This window comes from Gymnoscopelus microlampas (genome assembly GCF_963454915.1).
Source record: "Gymnoscopelus microlampas genome assembly, chromosome: 8".
NCBI classification, from domain to species: domain Eukaryota; kingdom Metazoa; phylum Chordata; class Actinopteri; order Myctophiformes; family Myctophidae; genus Gymnoscopelus; species Gymnoscopelus microlampas.
Genome location: NC_139945.1, coordinates 21355317 through 21379339, shown reverse-complemented (window position 1 = coordinate 21379339; position 24023 = coordinate 21355317). Strand labels below are relative to the sequence as shown.

The following is a 24023-nucleotide window of genomic DNA, read 5'->3' as shown; positions in this document are numbered from 1 at the left end:
GATGGCTGTCCACAATACTACTATAGCGATGACAGTGGTGGATGTTGTAGTTATAGTGTGTGGTGTAGAAAGACCTTTCAACTTAAGTCGCTCAGGCAGCCCAGAGAGGCGTTCATGTCTCACATCAACACAAGCTGGGCAAAACCAAAGCAGATTGAAACTGTGGTATTATAGTAAAAGCCGTGGCCGTAGAGAACCAGCCTTCTGGCGTCTGGCATTTTGTTTTAAAATACAAAATGACTATCGAAGAAAGGGAGTCTACCGTTGCGCCTCAGCCTAAAAAGTCCAGTCCGGTGCATCAGGGCAGGGCAGGGACAACAGATGCAGAAGAGATCAACGCTGGAGCAGCACAGACAGATTAAGCCTTTTATTATTTAGAGTCATGACTCTGAGGAAGGTCGTAAGACCAAAACGTCAGTCACTTTTTGTACTTAAATATGCACCTAAATAATGAAAGGCTTAAACTGTCCGTGCTGCTCCAGCGTTGATCTCTTCTACAAAATGACTATCTTTTTTCTGCACCGGTGCCATACGGGACTCCAGACTCCAGTGTATTAAGGTGTGTATGTGCACTTGGAGACAGAAATAACATGCCGTCTTATGATTTTAAATCCTACATTTGTACGACAGGCGGCTTATACAACTCGCATCCTGTTACAGTGAGCTCCACCTTCGATTTCAACAGACGTCTCCTGATCATCATGCTATTCCTATGAGAGAGATGGTACAGGGATTAAATATGATATTTGTTTATGTAAATCATTCTTGTAGACTTTGACTTTTACAGTAGAGGGGAAATAATTGAGTTATAACTTTTATCACACGCAGTAACTGAGCGTACTGTAGAGGGCTGTTCAGACATCGATAATGAACAGCTTAGCGACGGCTGTATTGTGTAGATTCTTTGTCATGGTGTCATGGTCTTTGAGAGAAAGGGCATATTCATATAGTATGAATAGAACATACATACAGAACATGTTCTGTGAATGAATACCTACAGTACCATTCAAATAGATTACATGTTAATATACATCAAATACATGTAACATAAATACATGCTTACAGTGTATGCATGCATACACATGTTGTACTGTGAATGAATGGTTTGCTGGTATTTGTCAAGCATACCATTTAACTCATTATATGACCGACAGTAGTGTCATTAACTCTTCTTTTAATAGTTTTCTTGTTTGTTTTTAATGAGTGGTCGTTTACAAGAGCATAGTAAATGATTTAGGCTTTGACATCATCTGGGGCCAGAAGCCTTCACATGCTCATTAGAGTATAAACGCTCTCGGTCTCCAGGGAATTATGGGAAAAATACTCATCTCTCTACAGGGAATAAATGAATTCCTATTACAGTAGCAGCCATTATTACAGCCCTTGTTTATGCATTGTTTCTGTCACATTAGTACTGCAGACAATTCTTGCTTAAACGTGAACTACAGTCAAGGCAAATTAATATAAACTCAAGTGTCTCAACAACTATTTATCACACCATTCCTTACAAACTTCTCCTTTTTCCTGTCCTCAAAAACTTCCCCTTAAAAACTTCCCCTTAGAGATGGCACAGTTCCAAAGTATGTCACCAACCATTGTGTAAAAACTGGAACTTTTACAATGTACTACATTGTACAATTACTTTCTGTCTTGTTTTAAAATAACCGTTTTTCTCAGCTAGCTCTCATTTATCTACCTGGCTCTTCTCTATCATACATGACCAGCAGAATTGTGTGTGTGTGTGTGTGTGTGTGTGTGTGTGTGTGTGTGTGTGTGTGTGTGTGTGTGTGTGTGTGTGTGTGTGTGTGTGTGTGTGTGTGTGTGTGTGTGTGTGTGTGTGTGTGTGTGTGTGTGTGTGTGTGTGTGTGTGTGTGTGTGTTGCACGGATTGGCGGAGTGCCACGTTTGTGACGGTAATCCCTGATTGGCTAAACCAATTGGCTGAGCTTCGCATAACGTTTGTGCCGCACAGCAGTTCCACTTTAAGACTTATTGTTCTCCACATGCATGGCCCCAAAATAGGCCAGCGCTGTCCTAATAATACTATGTTTGATGACTGTAACCATAGAGATCTGTTGCATTTTTTTCTTAGATTATTAGATTTCTCATCGTATCTGTTGTTTTTAGGGGTGCAATAGTTGGTTGAACTAATTGATTTCATAATTTAATAAAATTGAATAATCTAGATCTTTTTTTGGACATGTTATTTAATAAATAATACAAAAAATTAAAATAGATGATCCCATTGCAACACACGCGTTGTGCGCTTGTAGATCAGATTTTTTGCATGACACCTCTGCAACAAAGTATTAAATAATGCTTATATGGTTAATCGATCCATAAGAAAATGTTTTTAAAAAAAACCCACACACACTTATTGATTGTTTGATTATCGAACAAGTTATGGATAGTGTAAAACTGATAATCGGCTGGTTGTTTAGAACCGGACTCAAGAGCCACTGTGAAGGCCTAGCTGGGTTGTAAGGCCAGCTAGTCATCCTGACTATCCAATCCGTGACTGGGTTGTAAGGCCAGCCAATCTCCTGGTACTCTGGAGAGAGTTAAGATGCTCTTCGAGCGTCGCTGAGGACACTGCCTTAACCAGGGCATCCAGCGACCTTTATATTGCTGGCTGTATAAACTAGAAAAAGTGCTCCACGGAGCACAGGTGTCCGCCAGGTCAGGTAGGTTATTGTGGGCCAGCAATGTTCGGAATTTGCCAATTAGGATGGAATATATAAAATCAGATACGTGATCCTAGGGAGTGTGCATGCAAAGTTTCAAGCCGGTCAGTTCTGTTATAGCACCACCCACCATGAGGCTGATTTGAAAAATGTAGGGTGGCATATCTTTCTTGGCTTAGTGGGAATGCGTGTGCAAAGTTTCACGGCAATGGCATGCTGCATTCATAATTTGAGGTATTTTTGTTACGGACCACTCCTGCAAACTTTAGAAGCCGATCTTAGCCAATCAGGTTGGAATATGAAAAATCGGACATCTCCGTCTTGATCATATGACTATAGAGATACTGTGTACAGATTTGCGTGATGTTTGGACAATCTGTAGGAGTAATAACAAAACAATATTTAGCAAATATTTTCCTCCTGCTGGCAGAGGTTCTGCTCTGGCAGGGAATGTGTGTGTGTGTGTGTGACCACAGTTTCACGTCGATCGGGCCAATGGTGCCGGAGATTATCTGCTCACAGATGGACGGGCTGACACACACACAGACACACGGACAGACGGACAGGGTGCAAAACATACCCAGCCAAAAAGATCGGCCAAGCCTTCGGCCTGGCGGAGACAACAATTGCTGTTGTGTTGGAAAGCTTGACAATCAGTATGGGTAGTCTTCACTTGTTCTTTTCATTCCCTTCTACGGGAGGTGTGTAAACTAATGAATTATGTATTTGGGATCTTCTCTACAGCACTCTAAACCTTTTTATTTTCTTCTCACTAGCTTGGGTGTGCATCCAGACATGGTTACCATAGCAACGGGGCAAGTGGCAGGAACTTCGAAAGACGGCAAGGTAGTTAAAGGGAACACATTGAAACACGATTCAGAAGGTGCAGTCACCATTGTAATAATGACACACCCTCTCTTCTTCCCTTACGTCTATATCTGCCTTCTTATCTTCTCATTCAATTCAGTCGGTAAGGACTTATGACTTACGTTACATGACCAGCCTGTTTTTTTCCTTGTTTTTTCATCTTTTTCTCCATTTCTCCCAATTAAGTCATTCTGCCAATTCCTACTGCCCTTTGTGCTGCAGTCCGTTTCTATTGTAGTCCTTTCTCACTACTGACCCCTACTGGTTGGTTCATTAGAGAGGACCTGACCATCTTAAAACAACATCAGTTTAAAGAAAGAAGCTTTAAAAATAAAAACTAACAAACATCAGATTAATAGTGCTGTAAAATAATGTGCAAAACAATACCTTTTTTCTCTCTTTTTGCATTTTGCCATGGATGTTGAGCACCCCTCCTCGCAACCCTCAGGGAAAAAAAAACATGATCCACACTCATTAATGTCATCATTCCTTTCTGAGTTTTTCTATTTCAAAGACTTAACTTGGCAGCATGTTTCCTTGTAATACACTAATGCCACATACTATAGGTTCTATAATAAATGAAAGTGGTTATAATATAATTCATTTCTCATTCATTCATCTGTTTGTCTGTCTCTAGCTGCTGAACCCTCACGTGCGTGTCTGGGACTCTGTGAGTCTCAACACCCTCCATGTGATTGGGATGGGGGTGTTCGACAGGGCTGTCACCTGTGTAGCCTTCTCCAAGTCGGTATGCCTTTTCACCTTCACTGTAAAAGCCTGTGTGTTCATTTAATTTAAAGGTCATATTGATAAAACGTTTAATTTTAACAATTATATTTGGGTTAAAAACAGAAACGTGCACAACGCCAACTTGCACGGTACAAGAAATAATTTAATGAAGCAACGTTTCGTTTCGATCGTGTGGACCTTCCTCAGGCAACTATTTGTAAATTTAAATAATTCACAGGATCATGATGGACTTTCGCTTTCTTAATGGTCAAAATAATGACAGTATTAGAATGTTCAACAGTATACTTTTTCTGAATTGTCTGTGTTGACAATGTTCATTTGTCCAGTACATTTCCGCTGTTGAGAATACAGTCCACAGAAACAACTTTTAATAAATGATATAACATCTGTTAACAGGAAATTAAAAACTCCCTGCCAGAGGATTTGCAAGACAATTACCTTTGTTTTTTACCATGCTCAAGAAATGGTAAAGTCGTGCAGAATGCAATTAAAATAACGAGAAATTATTCATATAATAGGATTATAGGATCATCACCAGTATCATCTGATAATAATGCTACTGTATGATCGAAACATTATTTTTATTTTTTTACGGTGTGGCTCTGCAGGAGGCTAGCCATCTAGAGGAGGGTTTGTCTGTGTGTTCTGTGTGCTTTTCCGGAGTTAATCTCACAAACCTCCGCTCCACAGAATGGAGGATCCCACCTCTGTGCTGTGGACGATGCTAACGATCACATCCTGTCAGTTTGGGACTGGCAGAAGGAGAAACAACTGGCTGATGTCAAGGTAACCTGACCTTTCAATCCCTGTAACCTCCCCCAGGGGTCCCGTCCTTTTGTCCATCAACGCCAAATCTCTTAAATTGCAGACCTACATTAGATCTGGTAATTTTTGCAGAATGTTCGCCTATTATTACATGCCCAGAATAGGGTTAGTGTAAATTACATTAGATCTGATCATTTTTGCAGAACGTTTGTCTATTATTACATGCCCAGAATAGGGTTCATGCAGTTAAACACTGTGAAATCCTTTAACTCACTCTGAGAGTGTACAAATGTAATTTGTATTCTCTTTAAGTGTCAAATGAATTAATTAACACTGCAGATTTTATTGTGAAGGGATCCATTTGGTAACAGAGAGGAAATCACTGTAGGAACACATAATGATGAAACTGGATAAGTTAAGGCATGCCATGGTTAAGATAAGGATGTTCAAGGGCATTTGCCATGCGATAGCAGTGTGACTTATGTGACATTTTATAGTATTCGACAGATCATTGTATACAGTGGACAGGCAGTATTTACAATCCATTGAGCGTCCTTGGCGTTCACACTAGTGGACAAGGCTACAAAACGGCTGAGCGTGGCCAGTTACTGCCTAGTCACCAAGTGTTGCTCAAGCCACACTGCGTAAAGCTTAAGTTTTTCTTCCATTCATGTAACAGTGCAGGACTTGTGGGTAGATAGGAGGGGAGTGGAAATGATTAAATAAAAACATATGATTGCTTGACGCTTCACAGCACCACTGAAGCAATGAAAGTGGTCATGTCCAGCTCAACTTTGTAACGCTGGGCGGGTAGTGGCGGGCGTCAGTTTTTAGCTTCATATCGCTGGCTTCCATTGCCTGTCGCTTTGTCGCCACTATGAGTACAAGTGTAAAGGAAGATGTACTGTACATAATAAACCACTTGCATGCACCCCTCTCATCTTCCCAGTGCTCCAATGACTCCGTGTTGGGGGCAGTGTTCCACCCCATGGATGCCAACCTGATTGTCACATGTGGAAAGTCTCACCTCAACTTCTGGACCATGGAGGGAAACACACTCACCAAGAGACAGGGCCTTTTTGAGGTGCGTCTCTCTTCCAGTACTTTAGTCTTGTCAGTTTAATGCTTTTCTGTTAACCTTATTGAAACTACTGTGATGACACTAAACTGGGACCAATCCTGTAGCTTAATCCTCCCAATCTGGCCGCATCCTACCCGACACCAGGGTCTACATTTCTCAATGGAAGAGAAGGGAGACTATCTCCAACCATTGCAGATCTCCTAGTATTATATTATATATTGTATTAACATCCTCTAGAATTGTAGCTTTAAGACGAGATACTGCAATTAAGTAATATTTGTTTATGTATCTTTTTCTCCCTCTCTCTCACTGCGTCTTTCCTTTATAGAAAAATGAAAAGCCAAAGTATGTGTTATGTGTTGCCTTTGCTGAGAATGGAGATGCTATCACTGGAGACTCTAGTGGAAACATCTATGTCTGGGCCAAAGGTAGCTACACCCTTCATCTTTACGGGAGGCATGCGTTAATCCGACAGACCTTTTCTCCGACTATGTGGCATCCGCGTGCGGTTAGGGTTAGGGTGAGGGTTTGGTTCGGGTTTAGTATTGGAAACGTCGGAGCGCTGCGCTGTCGGAGGAATGCGCTGTCGGACTAACGTAGTGCACCCCATCTTTACACCCCTCCATCATTTCACTGTGATTTCAGGATTTAGAATTTAAATGTCAATAAGACTGACAGGATGTTTAATGTTATTAACATGAAGACATGGACGTTGGAAGTTTGGAAGATGGAAGTTACCAGAATATTACAATAGTTGAGATGACGAAGTGTAAGAAAATAGATTTGATATTAATATATTTAGTGGGATAAGTGATGTCTGCTTCATATATTTAACAAATCAGACCATTTTGGGTCACACTCAGAAATAAAATTCTGTATTTTTTATTGTTCCATATGCCTCAAATTTACAAGATGACAAACATTTTGGCTATCTAGCCTTCATCAGTGTGAATATAAACAGTGTTTGCTCCCGTTTTGATTTGTTGAATAGTTTTTTGGATAACGCACCAGTGTGGTCACTGCACTGGTGGTATACTTAACAGGTCCACATCCAAAATGTTCAACATGTTAGGTGACATTTCTGAGGGACACAGCATTGAGGTTCAAAAAATAATGAATGATCTGGGCCACATTATCAATATATTGTATTGCTAAATGGTAGCACACTTTCACTTTTCCTCAGCAGAAAATTGTCTGCGTCTCCTCCAATCCGTCATTAAATAGCAACATGCCAAGCTCAGGCGCTTCGGAAAGGGAAAAGGAACTAATTGGTCTAATTTATGTTATGCCCAAACACACCCATGACTATATGGTCTAAATACAACCCCCTTGTGCCATGCGCCTCACTTTGCACCCAGATAATGCGCTGTTTAACTAGCAAAATTGGAGGAGAAACACCCTGGACGGATTTTGCGGCCTGCATTCTGTGCCCTGTGCCATAGATGGTCTAAATAGGGCCCATAGGGTTTTATCAACATACTGATCACACCCTTATATTGCATGACTGATTCATTCAAAAACCTTCAAGTAAAGGAATGTCTCCAGCAAACTGTATTTTTGTCACTGTTGTTGTATGGAGGTGAACTTGCCAGACTCACTGTAACCATCTCTGATCGTCCATCTCTTTGATCAGGTGGTAACCGGATCAGCCAAGTAGTGTCGGGGGCCCACGAGGGCGGGATATTCTCCGTGTGCGTTCTGAAGGATGGCACGGTGGTCTCTGGAGGAGGGAAGGACCGCCGTGTGGTGCTGTGGGACCATGACTATGGCAAACAGTCGGAGATGGAGGTGAGGAAACAGAGACTGTAGAGTAACTTTACTGCATTAAACAGTGATGGAAAAAGTTGAGTGATGCTTAGTGATACTATAAAAAGAGATGGAAGGCAAGAGTATAGAAAATAGTATATATTCCTGGTAATGCATAGCAGGTGTGGTATGATGTTAGTAAACCATCAGAAGTATCTTTTGTTGGTGCACTCGGGTGCCATCTTGGTAATCCCCATTGGCAGGATGTTCTGACTACACATGAATGCGGAGTCATCTGCAGTATATGTAAAGTTTAGATTTAGTATTTAGCAATGCTGGTGAATTGTATACAAATGAGTTTTACAATTTATTCCGTTGTCCACAGACAAACATTATTTCCACTTAACAGTGCTTGTTAAAGAGGAAAGCCTTTAGCGGTACACTTTGTGGCAAAAGCTTTAGTCAAAATGCTAAAGATTACTTTTGTTGCTCTCCCTCATGGAGCTACTTGCGGATTATACCTGGGTCAGACCACCCTTAGGTGAACACGCACTGACCCTCTGCACCTTAATCCCCATGTATAACGCACAAACTTTTTTTATTTTTTTATTTTTTTATTATTGCGCTCTTTTTCTCTCTAAGCACCTTAGCGTCTACCAGTAAGACTCCCTAATCGGGAGATAAGCGACCGTAGGTCACATGTATACAGAAGAGGGCTGTAACGGCGATTGGTTCCTAGTTGTGTGGGCAATGTATAGTTTTGTTTGGTGGTCTAAGAAATGTGGTGGCAGGCATGTTGATGACATGAGTGTAGACATACTGTGTAGTGTGTAGCAATTTGCGTGTTTTTAGGGGCAAAACTGTAGGAGTAGTGGGCAAAAATGTGTTGTGAAAAGCGGCCTGAAGGTGGCGCTAGAAGAGGGCCATGTGAGAAATTAGGGGTGGGGTGTCCGCGTTGCCTTGGCGGACGAATAGGTACCGGCCGCGGCTCTCCCGGACGCTCCTAGCCCGAGTTACGGCATTTTATGTGAGCTGCAGTGGCAGGGGGTCCTCCACTGGGGGCGCCACCACTTTTGCATCCGTTCTGGAGCACCAGGAGTGGGTGGTCCCCGGGAATGCCCCGTGAGCAGCCCCGTTGGGGTGGTCATTTGGTAATTAGTCCACATGTGCTCATTTTTTACACTTGGGGGTCCCCGAGGCAGCTGGGGGTCCCTGGAGCTCCGGGGGTCCTTGGAGGGTGTAGTTTGGCAGGTAAGGAGTGTGTGTGCAAAATCTGGCATGGATCGGGGCAACGGGTGCGGAGATATGAGCAGGGCAAAAGTGTGACGGGACGTGTGTGACGGAGTGACGTGACGGACGGACACCTGGAGCAGGTTTCTATAGTAAATGCGACCTACGGTCGCAATAAGTATATCATGCACAGTATACATACATTGCTGCTATGCTCAGGCACCTTAGTTTGTCTCTTATCTCAGGTACTTTGTAAATATGTAGATAACTTGTTTTTGGCCTTCTATTGTTCTCTTGTTGATCTCCTTCCCACTTGCCCCCTACCCCTCTTCTTCTTCTCTCTCCCCACTCTTCTTTCTACGGAATCTAACGTTGCGATGGGAGTGATGTACAAAAACGAATTTCACCCACTTTTTTACCTTGTAAACCTGTGATGTGACAATAAACCTGATTCTGATTCTGATTCTTGTACGCATGCGCTGCCTCGTGATATGACAAAATAACATTTTATACAAATCCATGAATGGAGGCTTTTAAAAAATTGCACACGAAGGTACGTCAATTGGCCAGTTCATGACAGCTTCCTCTTATGTTGTTGGTGCTGTCATCTTTAGCGTTTCAAATTCTACTGTGTCTCCTCTGTATCCTATGTCTACTAGCACTGCTCAAACAAATCACAACTATGTTTGATATAACTAAGAACTTAAAATAAAATGGTCTTATGAAAAAAAAATCCTCTCCAGCCAAATTAGTCAAATACACTGAAAAATGAAATCTAGGGTGCATTGTTTTGGCTGACCAGTATTTTCTATGTGTCCAGGTTGGGGATTCGTTCGGCCCGGTGCGAGCTCTGGCTGAGGGCAAACCAGGAGAGTTGTTCATAGGAACCACTAAGAATGCCATCATCAGGGCAGCCTTCCCTGACACACTCACTCCTATTGTGCAGGTAACCACACACACACACACACACACACACACTATCTCACTTGTACTTTTCTCTAAAGCAAAGGTTGTCTTTCTTTTACACATTCCCATTCCTGCTGTTTCTCACACTCCTGTGTCACACCTCCTTTCTCCATCCCTCTCTTTCTCTCACGTTCTACATTCATTTGATTTGATCTCTCTGCCTCTGTCACTCTCACTCTACCCCTTCTTCTCTTCCTCATCTTCCTCACTGTTCGTCTCCTCATACAGGGACACACAGATGAGCTGTGGGGCTTGGATGTCCATCCTTCCATGGAGCAGTTTGTCTCCTGTGCCCAGGACAAGCAGGTCCACCTCTGGGACACCAACTCCCACCAGCCCCTGTGGAGCAAGACTATCGAGGTGGGTGGGTGGGTTGGGGGACAAAATGCTACATGTGCTGCTACTACTACTACTACTAATACCAGTGCTACTACTGTAACAGTACTATTGTTATTACTGATAGGACAATTACTTCTGCTACTGCTACAGCCACTGTTGCTAATGGTACTACTAGCACCATACAGTGGCTGTCAATGCGGATTACTATTACATGGTACTGTAGTACTATCACTACTAGTAATAGTGTGTTTCCTAAACAGGAGAGAGTTTGTTTCATTAATTTTTCAGTCATTTCTTTAAAGAAAAGGGTTTATTTCCTCATTGAGTGTAGACATTATTTTATTATAAAATCACATTTGACCTTGTTGTCGTTCACAGTTTGTGATGTACTGTGAGGCTCCATTCACAGCAAACAATGGCAGGGTCTGCGATGTCATGGTCCTGTTGTTGTTGTGTTGTTGTTGCTTGTTGATAAGTTTGATTGGCTATCACAGCACGTTGCTAGATGATGTTGCATATGCGATCCTGCAAATGTTGAACTAGTCTAGTTTATTTTTATAAAGATATGTTTTGGGGGCTTTTATGCCTTTATTTGACAGGACAGTAGGCTGACAGGAAATGGGGAGAGAGATGGGGGGGGTGACACACAGCAAAGGTCGTCGGGATCGGGAGTCGAACCCGCGACACGCTGTAAAGCTGGATTACCAGCGTGTGTGGTATGCGCCTGGACCGCTAGGCCAGCGGATGCCCCAGAACTAGTCTAGTTTTTGCCGCACGTTTCTTTGTGTTGCTATGCAACAAGCTGCTTTCCACACCGTCAAAGGTCATTGAAATGCATGGGAAAACATCTGCTGTTTCCACAAAGGAAATCACAGTGTGAACGGGCTTTAAGGACATTCTTTTGTCAATTGAGTGTCACACTGCTGGTACACGCTAACTTGAGTCTAGGGATTGCTCTGAACATAAATACACTCCACGTTCTTGCAAATAAATGTGAGTGAAATAAACAAAAGTGAAGCATTTGTCTCCTCTCATCTCGCCTTGTTGCAGGACCCAGGGAGGTCTGCAGGGTTCCATCCGGGTGGAGAAGTCCTGGCTGTGGGGACCACCACTGGAAGGTAACCCCTTACATCTGTTTAACCCATTAAGACCTGAGGCGATTATTGAAAATGTTTTCTAAATCCTAACAGTTTTTTGAAAAAAATAAAAAAAAAATGGTTTCAAGATTTTTTCAAAAATAGCAGATCTACAGCTCATAGCGCGGCACTCGGTGCTGTATATCTGCTATTTTTGAATAGCCAAAGAAATCTAAAGTGACACAGGTCTTAATGGGTTAACTTAACTCAAGCCGGAAGTTGGTTTTCAAAAGTCAGGGAAGAAAAAAAAAACGGTTCTAATAAATACTGTATGTGCTAACTCTTCTGGGTAAAGGTCATCCCTGAATGTATAGTACTACTGTACCTGCAAATAAATAGTAAATGGACACACGCACACGCACACGCACACGCACACGCACACACACACACACCCACACACCTACAGTAGAGACAACCGTGCAAGGCACCAACCTGCTCATTAGAAGCAGTTAGGTTGTCACTGTCTTGCTCAAGGCCTCTTCGACACAAAGCCAGGAGAAGCCGGTGATTACTCCTAACAATACTACTGCAATTTCTAATCCTACTGCTACAAGTTTGACTTACTACTGATGCACTAATACTTTGACCACTGCTACCACCAACACACATACTACTGTTACAACTAGGCCACTGCTTGTGTTCATTTTGAGATACTGCACCATATTCCAGTGGTGTAAAGTAACTAAGTACATTTACTCAAGTACTGTACTTAAGTACAATTTTGAGGTACTTTTACTTTACTGGAGTATTTCCAATTATCAGTACTTTTACTCCACTACAATTATTTGAAAACTTTAGTTACTAGTTACTTAATCGCAACGCGTTGTGAGCTTGTAGACCTGCTATTTTCAAACATTTTAGTACTTTTACACTGTACCGGTACTTTAATTACATTTAGATACCAATACGTTTGTACATTTACTCAAGTATTTTTTTAATTTACTTGTAAAAGAGTACTTCTACATTGCAGTATTGATACTTTTACCTAAGTAAATCATTTGAGTACTTTTTCCACCACTGCCATGTTCACCGTTGTGTGTTGTTTGTTTCAGGTGGTTAGTGCTGGACACTGACACAAGAGATCTGGTTTCTATGCACACTGACGGCAATGAGATGATCTCCAATGTTAAGTACTCCCCAGGTACAGCATGTTATCACTTATACAATTCTCCCAACGTGCCTACCTGGAACGCATCTGTGTCACTTTAGATGTCTTTGGCTATTCTAAAATAGCAGATCTACAAGCTCATAGCGCGGCACCGAGTGCCGCGCTATGAGCTTGTAGATCTGCTATTTTTGAAAAATCTTGAAAAAATATTTTTTTGATTTTTTTTTTCAAAAAACTGTTAGGATTTAGAAAATGTTTAGAATCGCCTCAGGTCTTAAAGGGTTAAGCACAGCACGTACCTTTTTTTTAATTCGGTACATCTGAAAGCAATGCTTTGCTCTATTCTCTCTTGATAGAACATGTATCATTGAAGGAAAGAGCAGTTGCACTTTCTTTGTCTGTATTCATGCATGAATTATTATTCATGTCAATCTTTATCTACATGTGACTACACTATTTGTAAACAGTGTTCTAATCATCTGTCTGAAAATAGATTGGCAGCATTGAGTAACTCTTATCTCACCACTGACTCCTACTCTGTCCTGTTCACAGATGGTAACTTCCTGGCAGTGGGTTCCCATGACAACTTTGTTTACATCTATGCAGTGACAGAGAATGGCAGAAAGTACAGCCGTGTAGGAAAATGTACCGTAAGTAGCACACACTTTTACCTTCTGACTGCTGTTCACTTCCATTTTTAAATGAAAGTTAAATATGTTCTAAAATATAAAACATTATGTATGTATTCCTTGGCCTACTGGCAGTGTGCAAGAAGTTTGGTGTTGATCAGTATTCGCGTTTTGCGAGATTAGTCCGGACACACAGATAGATTCACAGATCCATTTCTAGACAGGCTGCCTGCTACAGCACACTATTGCAAGCCAGTAAGATCACACTCAGAGTGCATACATACCGGTACATACATACATACATACAGTACTCTACGTCCTTCCAACACCATGCAATTTTCAACATTTCCACATGTCGGATAGTTCAGCACTATATTTGTTCAGTGGTTGGAAACGAGCTCTCCAGTGTGCCCATTTTGTTTGATTGGGCCAATAATGTCTGCCAAATGTCTACCAAAGTTTCACACCCCTCTTGGAGCAATCACTGGGAAAAGTAAAGCCGTTATTTTCCTGGCTCCATCACCAAACTTTCCACAAAGCTTCATCTAAATCCAATCATAACTTTTGGAGATATCCTGCTAACCTGCTAAAATATAACCCCCTTTCAACGCCCTTACCTCCGCAAATGGAGTTGGACCGTAGCTATGTATTCGCCCCACACTTCAGCGTGCAGCATTTGTGCACCACCCAATATGGAGTTTCATCCCCCCTGTAATTGGTCTGCATTTAGTATATGTATGTCATTTATATATATGGAGAGAGAGAGTACAGTCTGGAAAATGGATGTGCTTAGAGGCGTGTAAATCAATGAGAATATACCCAGGGGTAGGTCCCGACTCCCGACAAGTTTAATGCATCTCCCTATCCCTTTTTCGGGGACTTGGACAATTAACTTGCTTGTGAATCACCAAATGCATATAATATAATTAGTTTACCTTGTTTGATTTGTTTTGTTATTATTATGATTATTATAACTATTGTAAATATGTAAATCAACTTAAAGGTAGGGTAAGTGATTTACTTTGGTTAAAATAAGTGTTAAATAGCTCTATATTCTGATGGCACTCATTGCTATAGAGTGTTTGTTCAGTAAAAGGAGTCTCCCATGTCTCTCCAGCTCTTTATTAACAAAAATATAATTTACCCTACCTTTAAACTGAATGAAATATAGCTTCAGTTATTAAGAAATCATAACGGTAATAAGGGTCAAGTGATTTCATGGAAAGGTATACCTACAGTACATGTAAGTTGCATGTACTGCAGCTGTTTTATTGTTTTAGTTTACAGTCTAGATTCATGTTACGGTGTGCTACTTCATATTGGCTCTGTGTGGTTCCCAGTAACACTAAAGCCTGATTCATATACTTAATCGTACAACAGTGTTCCATGAAAATAGCCACTCTGCTTTTTTCAGTGCAGGAGTATTAATTTGGCATAACACCTCTTCCCTGTAGGGCCATTCAAGCTTCGTCACCCATCTTGACTGGTCGAAAGACAGCCAGTACCTCGTCACCAACTCAGGAGATTATGAAATCCTCTTCTGTAAGTCTTCTCTTGTGATGTACATTTTTGTAAAAAGAAATCATACATGTAGCTGGACATGGACACGGACTGCACAAAGGCATCTGCAGTTTGTCCCTGGTAAAAACATCTTGCAATGAATCTCATTGCATCTCAACACAAGGTTCCTTCTAAACATGTTGCTGGTCCTGAAGATCAGCAGTCTTCACTATGAATACACAATGAAAGTAATTTGTTTTATATCTGGTGTTTTTTCGTTTTGTTTTGCAACCTTGGCTTTTTGTACATACCGTAATAAAATGAAATGCTAGTGTGATTACCAGTTTAGCCATGATCTCTCGGCTACAGTACAGTACCACCATGTTTCACAAACATGGAAGCATGGACAATTTGATGTCAAAGATGTGTTTCTATAATACAAAGTTGTAACTCATCACAACGTGTGTATAGAGAGCATCACAGTGAATAGGACATTGATTCCAGTGTTAATTTTGACAGCACATTTTGATGTAGTTTTAGTCATAGTCTTTTGAATAAAATTCCATTTAGTTTTAGTCATATTTTAGTCATCTGAAATGTTTTATTCTAATTTTAGCTGAATAAATATCATGATTATAGTCGACTAAATCTACAGTTGATTGAGTCGACTAAAATGTATTTTGGTGGGTCGTGATGGCATCGTAATGCCTGATTTATATTTAGTTGTGTGCCAAAAATAGCCGATCGACAAGCTCACAACCGGCTATTCTCAGAGCGCGACAGCCACGCGCAACCAAGCATAAAATGACTTGTCTTAGTTCTACCGGATCTCTTCTCCATATTTAGTCACAACTCAGTTTTTATGTCGTTTTTGTTTAGTTTTCGTCAGTGAAAAAAGGTAGTCGCCAAACATTTTTCGTCATAGTTTGAGTAGACGAAATTAACACTGATTGATTATTTTCTTTTCCAGGGGAGGCTCCCACCGGTAAACATGTGACTAGCATGGACTTGATGCGTAACATGGAGTGGGCCTCCTCCACTTGCACTCTGAGCTTCAACACCTTTGGTAGGTCTCTGCAAAGCAACATGTGCCTTTTTGTGTTGGTGAGAGAATGACTGTTCATTAGGTTGATGGTAGAAGATGTTTTAAAAAAAGAGAAGTGATCCTCTTTGCATCGACAGCAACAGTTTGATCAAACCAACAGACACTACAGCTTCCTAAAATCAACCATGATCAGAACGAGAATGAAAACGGAAGGTCCTTGGTTTACTGCCATAGCAACTCAATTTATAATAAACAAGAAAAAGTGCTCCTCGGAGCACAGGTCTCCGCCAGGTCAGGAAGTTGTAATAGAGGTTGTGTTGTGTTTGTAACAATATACGTTTTATATGGCATTAAGGTTTCATACATTTCTATAGCATGCAGTATAATAAATTGAGTAGCAGTTTATAGCGCGTCTGCGAAGTTTGAAGTTAATTTCATCATGTGTCTCACTAGCCAATCACAACACGTCCTGCAGAGCTTAGCCTATGGGCGTGTTTTCCACAGCATGGCGTCACAGCAAAAGACAAATTTTCACGAATTTTCACGCCTTTTTATAGCGCCACCTGGAGGCCGCTTTTTGTAAAGCACATTTTTTGACAGTACTACAGATTTTGTCCAAGCGTCATGCAAATCCGTACACAGTATCTCTATAGTCAAGCCAACGGTACCGGATATTAGGTGTTGACAGTACTCCTACAGATTTTGTTCAAGCGTCATGCAAATCGGTACACAGTATCTCTATGGTCAAGCCAATGGTGACGGAGATTAGGTGTTCACAGACGGACGGACACACACACGGACACACACACACACGGACGGACGGACGGAGGGTAAAACATACTTTATTGTCTCCGCCATGCCTTTGGCCTGGCGGAGACAATAAAGTGATCAATAAAGGTAGGCTAATAATAATAATAATAATAATACAAATACATCCAAATTATACAGCGCTCAAGTGACTTAACAAAACAAACAAACAAAAACAACTTTATTAAGGAATATCTTCCGTTAAAAGGCTAGAAACTAAGCAAACTAAAACATCAAAATGAAAAGGCAAAGGGGGGATTGGAATTAGGTGGAGAATGCAAGTCTAAAAAGGTGGGTTTTAACCTAGAAAGCCCTGTCACCCCAGGTTCGTTGTTTTGTCTTGGGTACATCCAGGAGACCTTGTGACACCCCCCTGTCACAAGGTCTTATCTACCTACACTGACCTCTCTGGAATAAAAATGCCCTAAACAAATCCCCTTCCCTCCCTCTCATAGGAGTGTGGCCTGATGGGGCGGACGGGACAGACGTCAACGCTGTGTGCAGGTCACATGACGGCTCCCTGCTGGCCTCCGCTGATGACTTTGGCAAAGTGCACTTGTTCTCCTACCCCTGTTCTCTACCAAGGGTAAGTCCCTTTTAGTCGGTGACTAGTTAGAATACTATATGTATTAACCACTTGAGCCTTAGCATCCCTCTTCTACAGGCAGCATAACAGTAAGAACAGAATACAATTCAAGATTACGTGTTTTTACGGGGCCAGGCTGCCAGCATGGCTCCGTTTTGATATTGGCATTATTCTGTTTCTTCTCCTTCTTCTTCTTCTGCCACTTTTTGAAGTCCTGGCTGAACCGTGCATACGCTTTTTACGAAACTCGGCCATATGATAGATGGTCATGAAAAACTATCAAGAAATAAATCTCACAATCTTTCGTCAAAAGGTGGCGCTATAGCACTCAATTGAAAATGCCAACTTTGAACAGGTACAACTCATGCCCTGTTTGACCTACAGCCATGAAACTTCAATACACATATGCGTCTCCTAGTGATGGGTCCCGCGGGTCAACCCGCGGCGTGGGTGGGTCGAGTCAGAATTTCAGTGGCAATTATGCGGGCTGCGGGTGAGCGGGTCAGCCGCTCTCACACGCAAAAAATCGCGGGTCGCGGGCGGGTTGAGCCATAGATTTATATATGAGGCGGGTTGGGTTCCGGGGCGGGTCATGAAAAAACCCGACCCGCGCATCACTAGTGCCGTCTCCTCATGCTGAACAACTTTCACACTCTGACTTTTGACCTCTTTTTAGATCTCCCACCATTTTGAATTATATGAAAAACAGTTAAAACCTATCTCCTCCTGGGATTTTTGAGTAATCTGCACGAAACGTTTTACACATGAACTTTTGACCTATGCCTTGTCTGTTGGTCCAATGGCTTCTCCCTTAAGCGAGTGCCTCACAACCTCAAGGTCGCCAGTTCAAGTCTCACTTGATGCAGACTTCATTTAAGTTGAATTGCAAACAACATGACGGTATCAATGAATACATGTGCAAATGGTAAAGATAACATGAAATGCTTATTTGAGAGTGTTTTTTCAATGTATGACGTACTTCATTGTGAAAATAGCCGATCTACAATCTCACAACTTTTCAGATAGCAACATTTTGTAAGCTTGTAAATCGGATACTTTGACTAGTTTTCGTTCCGAGGAGACAAAACAATTATTTATTGCTAAATGGTTTGTGAACCAGTTTATCTAGAGTAGTTCGGGACACAGAGGCTTAGTTCATAATGGACGGAAATAATTATAGATGTCAACATATACTGTCAGGGAGGCCATATATCTAGCTCAATGAGAAGAGAGGCAGCCTGTGAGTTCCTAGGTCCTTGGTCCGATCCCTGTCCCCGACAATGTATTGAGGTGATCATGATTTGGCTTTCTTAGGTTTACACATAGTGTTTCTTGAGGATAGGCTTAGGCGTTGTTTTACTGAGATTAGTGTTAGTGAGGGTTTAAAATGCTCATTTGTTAATTGCATGGTCTTCTTTCTCTCAAGGACAGTCTTCTGTGTTTCTATGGCTTATTGTGCATATTACTTATCATTGCTTCTTTCTTTTTTCTTTCTGCATTCACTGGCCCCGTATTATCGCTGCTTGCAGCTATATTTCTTGTTTTACCTCTTTATTACAATCATTGTCCTTAGCAATAATACATGTAGCATGAACATACTTTAAACCCAACCCTGTCACTTCCTGCTCTCTGTCCAACCTGCCCCCCCCCCCACACACACACACACAGGCTCCAGGCCACACATACGGTGGCCACAGCAGTCACGTGACCAACGTTGCCTTCCTGCACGACAACAGTCACCTGATCACCACCGGCGGGAAAGACACCAGCATCCTGCAGTGGGTGGTCGCCTAGGCAACGCCGCCCACCCTCCCTCCCACCCACCTACCTAACCTACCGCCGTATCACCATGGGAACACGCCATCCTCTCTAAAAAGCCTCATGTTCCACTTTTCTTACACTGTACCTTCCTGCCCCCACTAGAGGGCAGCACTACTGTGCCTGTTGAAACAACTCGACCAACCACCGATGTCATACCGTGTGGAGAAAGGTATTATGGAAGTATTGTAACGTCAAAGTATCTAGAAACTAATATCACTGTACTGCATTTTCTAACAGAATGTAGAGGGAGTTTGCCCAGCAACAAGCTCATCCTCACCGTTCCAGTCAATCGCTGAACAATCTAATAGGCCGTATGCACAGCAGCCATTTTGGAGAGAAATTGGGCCTGTTCTTATTTCCTCTACAGGTGTGACCAATGATACTAATGAAGACTCTGTTCCGTTCTGGTCAAACAGAGTCAGGGTGCTGATGTTGTTGCATGTTGGCCCACTGGAAACACCAGTGGGTCTCAAAGTGTGGTCCAGGGACCCTCGTGGTTCCTTGAGGGGGTTCCAAATGGCACCTTAAAAGGTGTGTAACTCTTTTAAGGACCCGTAAGGGTCCATTTGGTTCCATTTGTACATTCTCAGAGTTATGGGGGTCCTTGAAATTAAAAGGTTTGGAAACCACTGTGCTACATGACATGGAACAAAGCCTTCATTAGTATTACTGGTAAAACCTGTGAAGGAAGTAAGGAAGAGGCCCAATTTCGTTCCAATAGGGCTGCTGTGCATAGAGCCTATTCTCTTATTTGCAATACTGGCTCAAAGCCCAACCTCATAAACTATCATACAGCATAGCATAAAAAAAAGCTTTCTCTCTGCATGGCTGCAGCTGGTAGTGACTATGTCGGTTACTCTGGAAAGACAGTGACGTTAGTATTTAGCCCTAACTGTGCCTAACCCATATATACAATCTTACAGTCAATCCCTTGCCTTGTTATCTCAACCTTTTTTCTTATCAGCCGACCTTAATAACTGAACTCATCCCAAACCCTAAGCTAACGATTGTACCCATTAAAGATCGCTGTGGGAGATTTCAGACACTATCAAGTGGTTGTGTTCGTCCCCGAGTTTCTCCAAGAGTGTCTCCTTTAACTACCACTGTAACTGTACTGTGCTGAAGAGGCACTAGATGGCACTATAATGTAAGAAGATTAGCATGAACCAGGGCTGTTCTGCCGTAGATGCTGTTAATGTTGCAAAGGTCTATAGAGTATATATAAAATATATATATATATATATATATATTATGCAGTATATCCAAGTGGCTGTGCTATTTTAATATTTAAATGTAACACTGATGGATGTTATTATTATTGCCCTTGTGGCACTTTTAGTGACGGACAGAGGTTATTAACATGGGCTTCTGTATTGTAGAAGTGAGCTTTAAGCTATGCTTTGCCTTCCTCTGTTTTGTTAATAAAGTTTGTACCCAAATACTACCAAGTGGAGAACTTTGGTTTGTCTGCGTTCTCTTCGACTAGTTTTAACTTTTGAGAATGTTGCATTTTACCTGCCTATTCTTATTACATCATACTAATAGTCAAAGTCAACCTGTTCAGGCCTAGTAGGTACAGTAACATGTTTGACCAAGTAACACTTACACAGACTATATTTTAAAGCTATTGAAAGATTAACACAACAAAATGGATGAGTGTACACTGCACAGTACCAATCCTCACTGTATCACTTGTAACTCTGAGAATGTACTGTACCAATATAACAGTGGTGTAAAGTAATTAAGTAGTGTACCTAAGTACAGTTTTGAGGTGTTTTCAGTACTTTTACTTCTACTCCACTACATCTCAGTGGAATACATTTTACTTTTAATCACTGTACAATTATTTGTAGAATACAACTTTAGTTACTTTATAGATTTGGATTATTATTACAAAACATACATTAACCACTTCAGCCCTATATACATTTTGGCCATTTTAAAATAGCAGATCTACGAGCTCACAATGCGTCACGATGCGACACATTGTGGGCTTGTAGATCTGCTATTTTCAAATTATTATTTTTTCTTTTGAAATGGGACATTCTGCATAATGAGTACTTTTACTTTTGGTACTTTAAGTACATTTTGATGCCAATACTTTTATACTTTTACTCAAGGCAATTTAGAATTCCGGACTTTTACTTGTAACAGAGTATTTCTACATTGAAGTATTGATACTTTTACTCAAGTAAGAAATTTGAGTACTTTTTCCACCACTGCAATATAACCAAATGGACCCAAATTGACACCCAAGGATTTCACTGTGTAGCAATTTGCAACAAATGCCCCCTCTCATAGGCCAGTACTCTGTGACACTGATGTTCTGTGACGCTGTGTGACACTCAGGGGGACGTCATTAAAAGGAGGAGGAGGAGACCTCTGACGATGTTGTGGTGACAGCAACCTGTTGACAGTCAACATGGCATGTGATGCTTAGTCTTTGTGAACGGGGGGGGGGGGGGGGGGGGGTCATTGGTTTAAAATCCCATGACCCGTAATTTGTCCCTAACCCTGGGAGGAAAAGTCGACGACAATAAAGTCATCAGCAGGACGCCCTTGAAACAGGCTCAACCCCACCAAACGCTCCAGCAGAGCTGCTCAGTGTTGATCGAGGCCCACTCATTGTATTTGGTATCCACATTATACCCACTAGTTGTAAAGTTGGCAGTGGTGGTAAAAGTACAAAAAAAATTTACTTGAGTAAAAGTACACAAGTATTTGTATCAAAATGTACTATAAAATGTATACAAATCTTTAGAAAATTGCCCAAATTTCGAAAAATATGTAGTGGAGTGAAAGTATAAAAAGATCTAAATACTCCAGTGAAGTTAAAGTACCTCAAACTTGTACTTAAGTACAGTACTTAAGTAAATGTACTTAGTTACTTTCCACCACTGAAAAAATAGTTTTGGAGCTAAGAATTTCGATTGCGATATCAAATTCACCTCACAGGTTAGGCTTAGTTTTTTTTTCTTTCTTTTTCTTCCTCCGTGTTCTATCATATTTCTCTTTATCTTTGATGTTATCACTTATCGGTGTCTCGTTTCACAGTGCAAATAAACGAAACCACACTTGAGAGGGAGTCATGTGGCATTAATATTATGCTTGGAAACAACGCGTAATATTCACACATGCAGGTCTGGTTCATGTTGTGGTCATGATGGCCTGTTGCCTGTCAACACCTCGTAGTTCAGAGAGCAGGAGGTGACACACGGTATTGTATCCACTCACAATAAACAACAACCTTAAGGACGGGCCATGACCAGGGCTTTGTAAGAGGGAGGAACTAGACTTTAAAATAGGGAATATGGCAATATTATTTGGAGGCTGGGGGGCCATGGTGGAAAGTAATAAAGTACATCTACTTAAGTACTGTAGCCTACTCAAGTACAATGTTGAGGTATTTGTACTTTACTTGATTATTTCCAATTTCCAAGCCTACTTTTACTTCTACTCCACTACATCTCAGAGGCAAATATTGTACTTTTACTCCACTACAATTATTTGAAAACCTTAGTTACTAGTTACTTTGCAGATATAAATCTTTATATTATAAGACATACATTAACCACTTTAGCCCTATTTTATACCTATAGGCTATTTGAAAATAGCCGATCTACAAGCTCACAATGCGTCGCATCGCGACGCTTTGCGAGCTTGTAGATCTGCTATTTTCAAACATTTTAGTGCTTTTACTTTTGGTACTTAAAGTATGTTTTGATGGCAATAGTTTTGCACTTTTACTCAAGTAAAATTTTGAATGCAGGCCTTTTACTTGTGACAGAGTATTATATATATTGCTACTTTTACTTAAGTAAAATATCTGAGTAGTACTTCCACCATTCAATGCGTGTAAAATGTAACAGCAAGTACCATACAGCTGCCGGACTGATTGGAAACGTTTCAGTGAGTAAGACCGTATTAGAGTCAGATATTGAATATTAGGTAGACCATAACCTGCGAGTGCCATCGAGCGTTCATCGCTCAGAGTACAGCTAGTTCATCCAGCATTCTGATTCCACAAGGCCTGCTTCCATACAAATCATGTCTAATACTAACACAAACCCTGGAATGAGTCTGGTGGCAGATTTATTGCAAACAAATGTTTATCCACGCTCCCCTCTGTTATGAAACAAGCTACTGACAAACACTTCAGCCAGTATACTCTTTTAGGACCGAGGCCAGTTGCCATGATTTCTCAGACATTCAAATATAGATTTGATCATTGGAATTATATGGAAACAACATTAGCAGGATTAATGAGCTGCATTCTGTCTTCATTCCCAGGACATTCCCGGGAGAATAAACAGAATTTGAGAGCCATAAAAGCTCCTTTTAGGTGCTGCTGAAACTGAAGATGACAGGTTCTTCTTTTTTTTGCTGCCTCTTCAAAACCAGAGCCCTGTTTCTCGGATCTTTAGCGCCTTCCCTCTTGAGAATAATGTCACCTCAGGTTGGCTTATCAGGGGAGGGGAAGCTGAATAGATTTGACACAAATCAGAGCAGCGGAGACAAGTAGAGTTAGTTTTCACCTATTAAATCCACTTTGAAGCAGAGAAATGCACAGAAATGGGGGGAAAAAGACACACATCCTCCTATAATTTGACAAAGCTCTGTGAGGTAGGGTGGTGAGACGGTACGGTGGTGAGACCAAAATTGTTCTGACCGGTTCTCCTCAGTGGCTGGAGCTATTGATCTGAAATTGCACACAGCTTTTGACCATTACTATGTGCACGGAACACCGAAGCCCGTTTTTTGATTTCCCCAACTGTCAGCTGTTTATTCACGTTTTTATGTAAAAAGAATGTCGACATGGTTACGGCTGCTCAGCTGTGGGGTGGCCCCGCGAGCTATGGGATGAATGTCGGGTTCAGATCGGGTTGCCAGATCATGTGTGCATATCCCCCCACGGATGCGTCGACCGGGTATGGACTAGTGTTATTTAAGACAGTGGTTCTCAA

General features: G+C 41.4%; 1 protein-coding gene and 1 long non-coding RNA gene across 5 annotated transcripts in view; both read left to right on the top strand.

The window, feature by feature from the left end:
* LOC311049824 overlaps positions 1–20503 on the top strand; it is a 156679-nt gene extending 136176 nt beyond the window's left edge. Inside the window, exon 2 of the long non-coding RNA XR_014601239.1 lies at positions 19759–20503. This is a non-coding gene — a long non-coding RNA (uncharacterized lncRNA). The remainder of the gene's footprint in view (positions 1–19758) is intronic.
* eml2 (EMAP like 2) overlaps positions 1–20503 on the top strand; it is a 47543-nt gene extending 27040 nt beyond the window's left edge. For 2 of the 4 annotated variants that reach the window (XM_084063688.1, XM_084063686.1), the window contains exons 8-22: positions 3460–3532; positions 4188–4298; positions 4991–5086; positions 6015–6149; positions 6475–6574; positions 7780–7934; positions 9943–10068; positions 10317–10448; positions 11478–11545; positions 12616–12704; positions 13224–13321; positions 14755–14842; positions 15771–15866; positions 17108–17238; positions 18907–20503. In XM_084063688.1, coding sequence (XP_083919814.1) covers positions 3460–3532; positions 4188–4298; positions 4991–5086; positions 6015–6149; positions 6475–6574; positions 7780–7934; positions 9943–10068; positions 10317–10448; positions 11478–11545; positions 12616–12704; positions 13224–13321; positions 14755–14842; positions 15771–15866; positions 17108–17238; positions 18907–19032 — 1624 coding nt within the window. In that variant the 3' untranslated portion in view covers positions 19033–20503. The remainder of the gene's footprint in view (positions 1–3459; positions 3533–4187; positions 4299–4990; positions 5087–6014; positions 6150–6474; positions 6575–7779; positions 7935–9942; positions 10069–10316; positions 10449–11477; positions 11546–12615; positions 12705–13223; positions 13322–14754; positions 14843–15770; positions 15867–17107; positions 17239–18906) is intronic. The other 2 variants (XM_084063689.1, XM_084063687.1) reach the window with 1 other exon arrangement.
* Positions 20504–24023: the final 3520 nt, after the last annotated feature.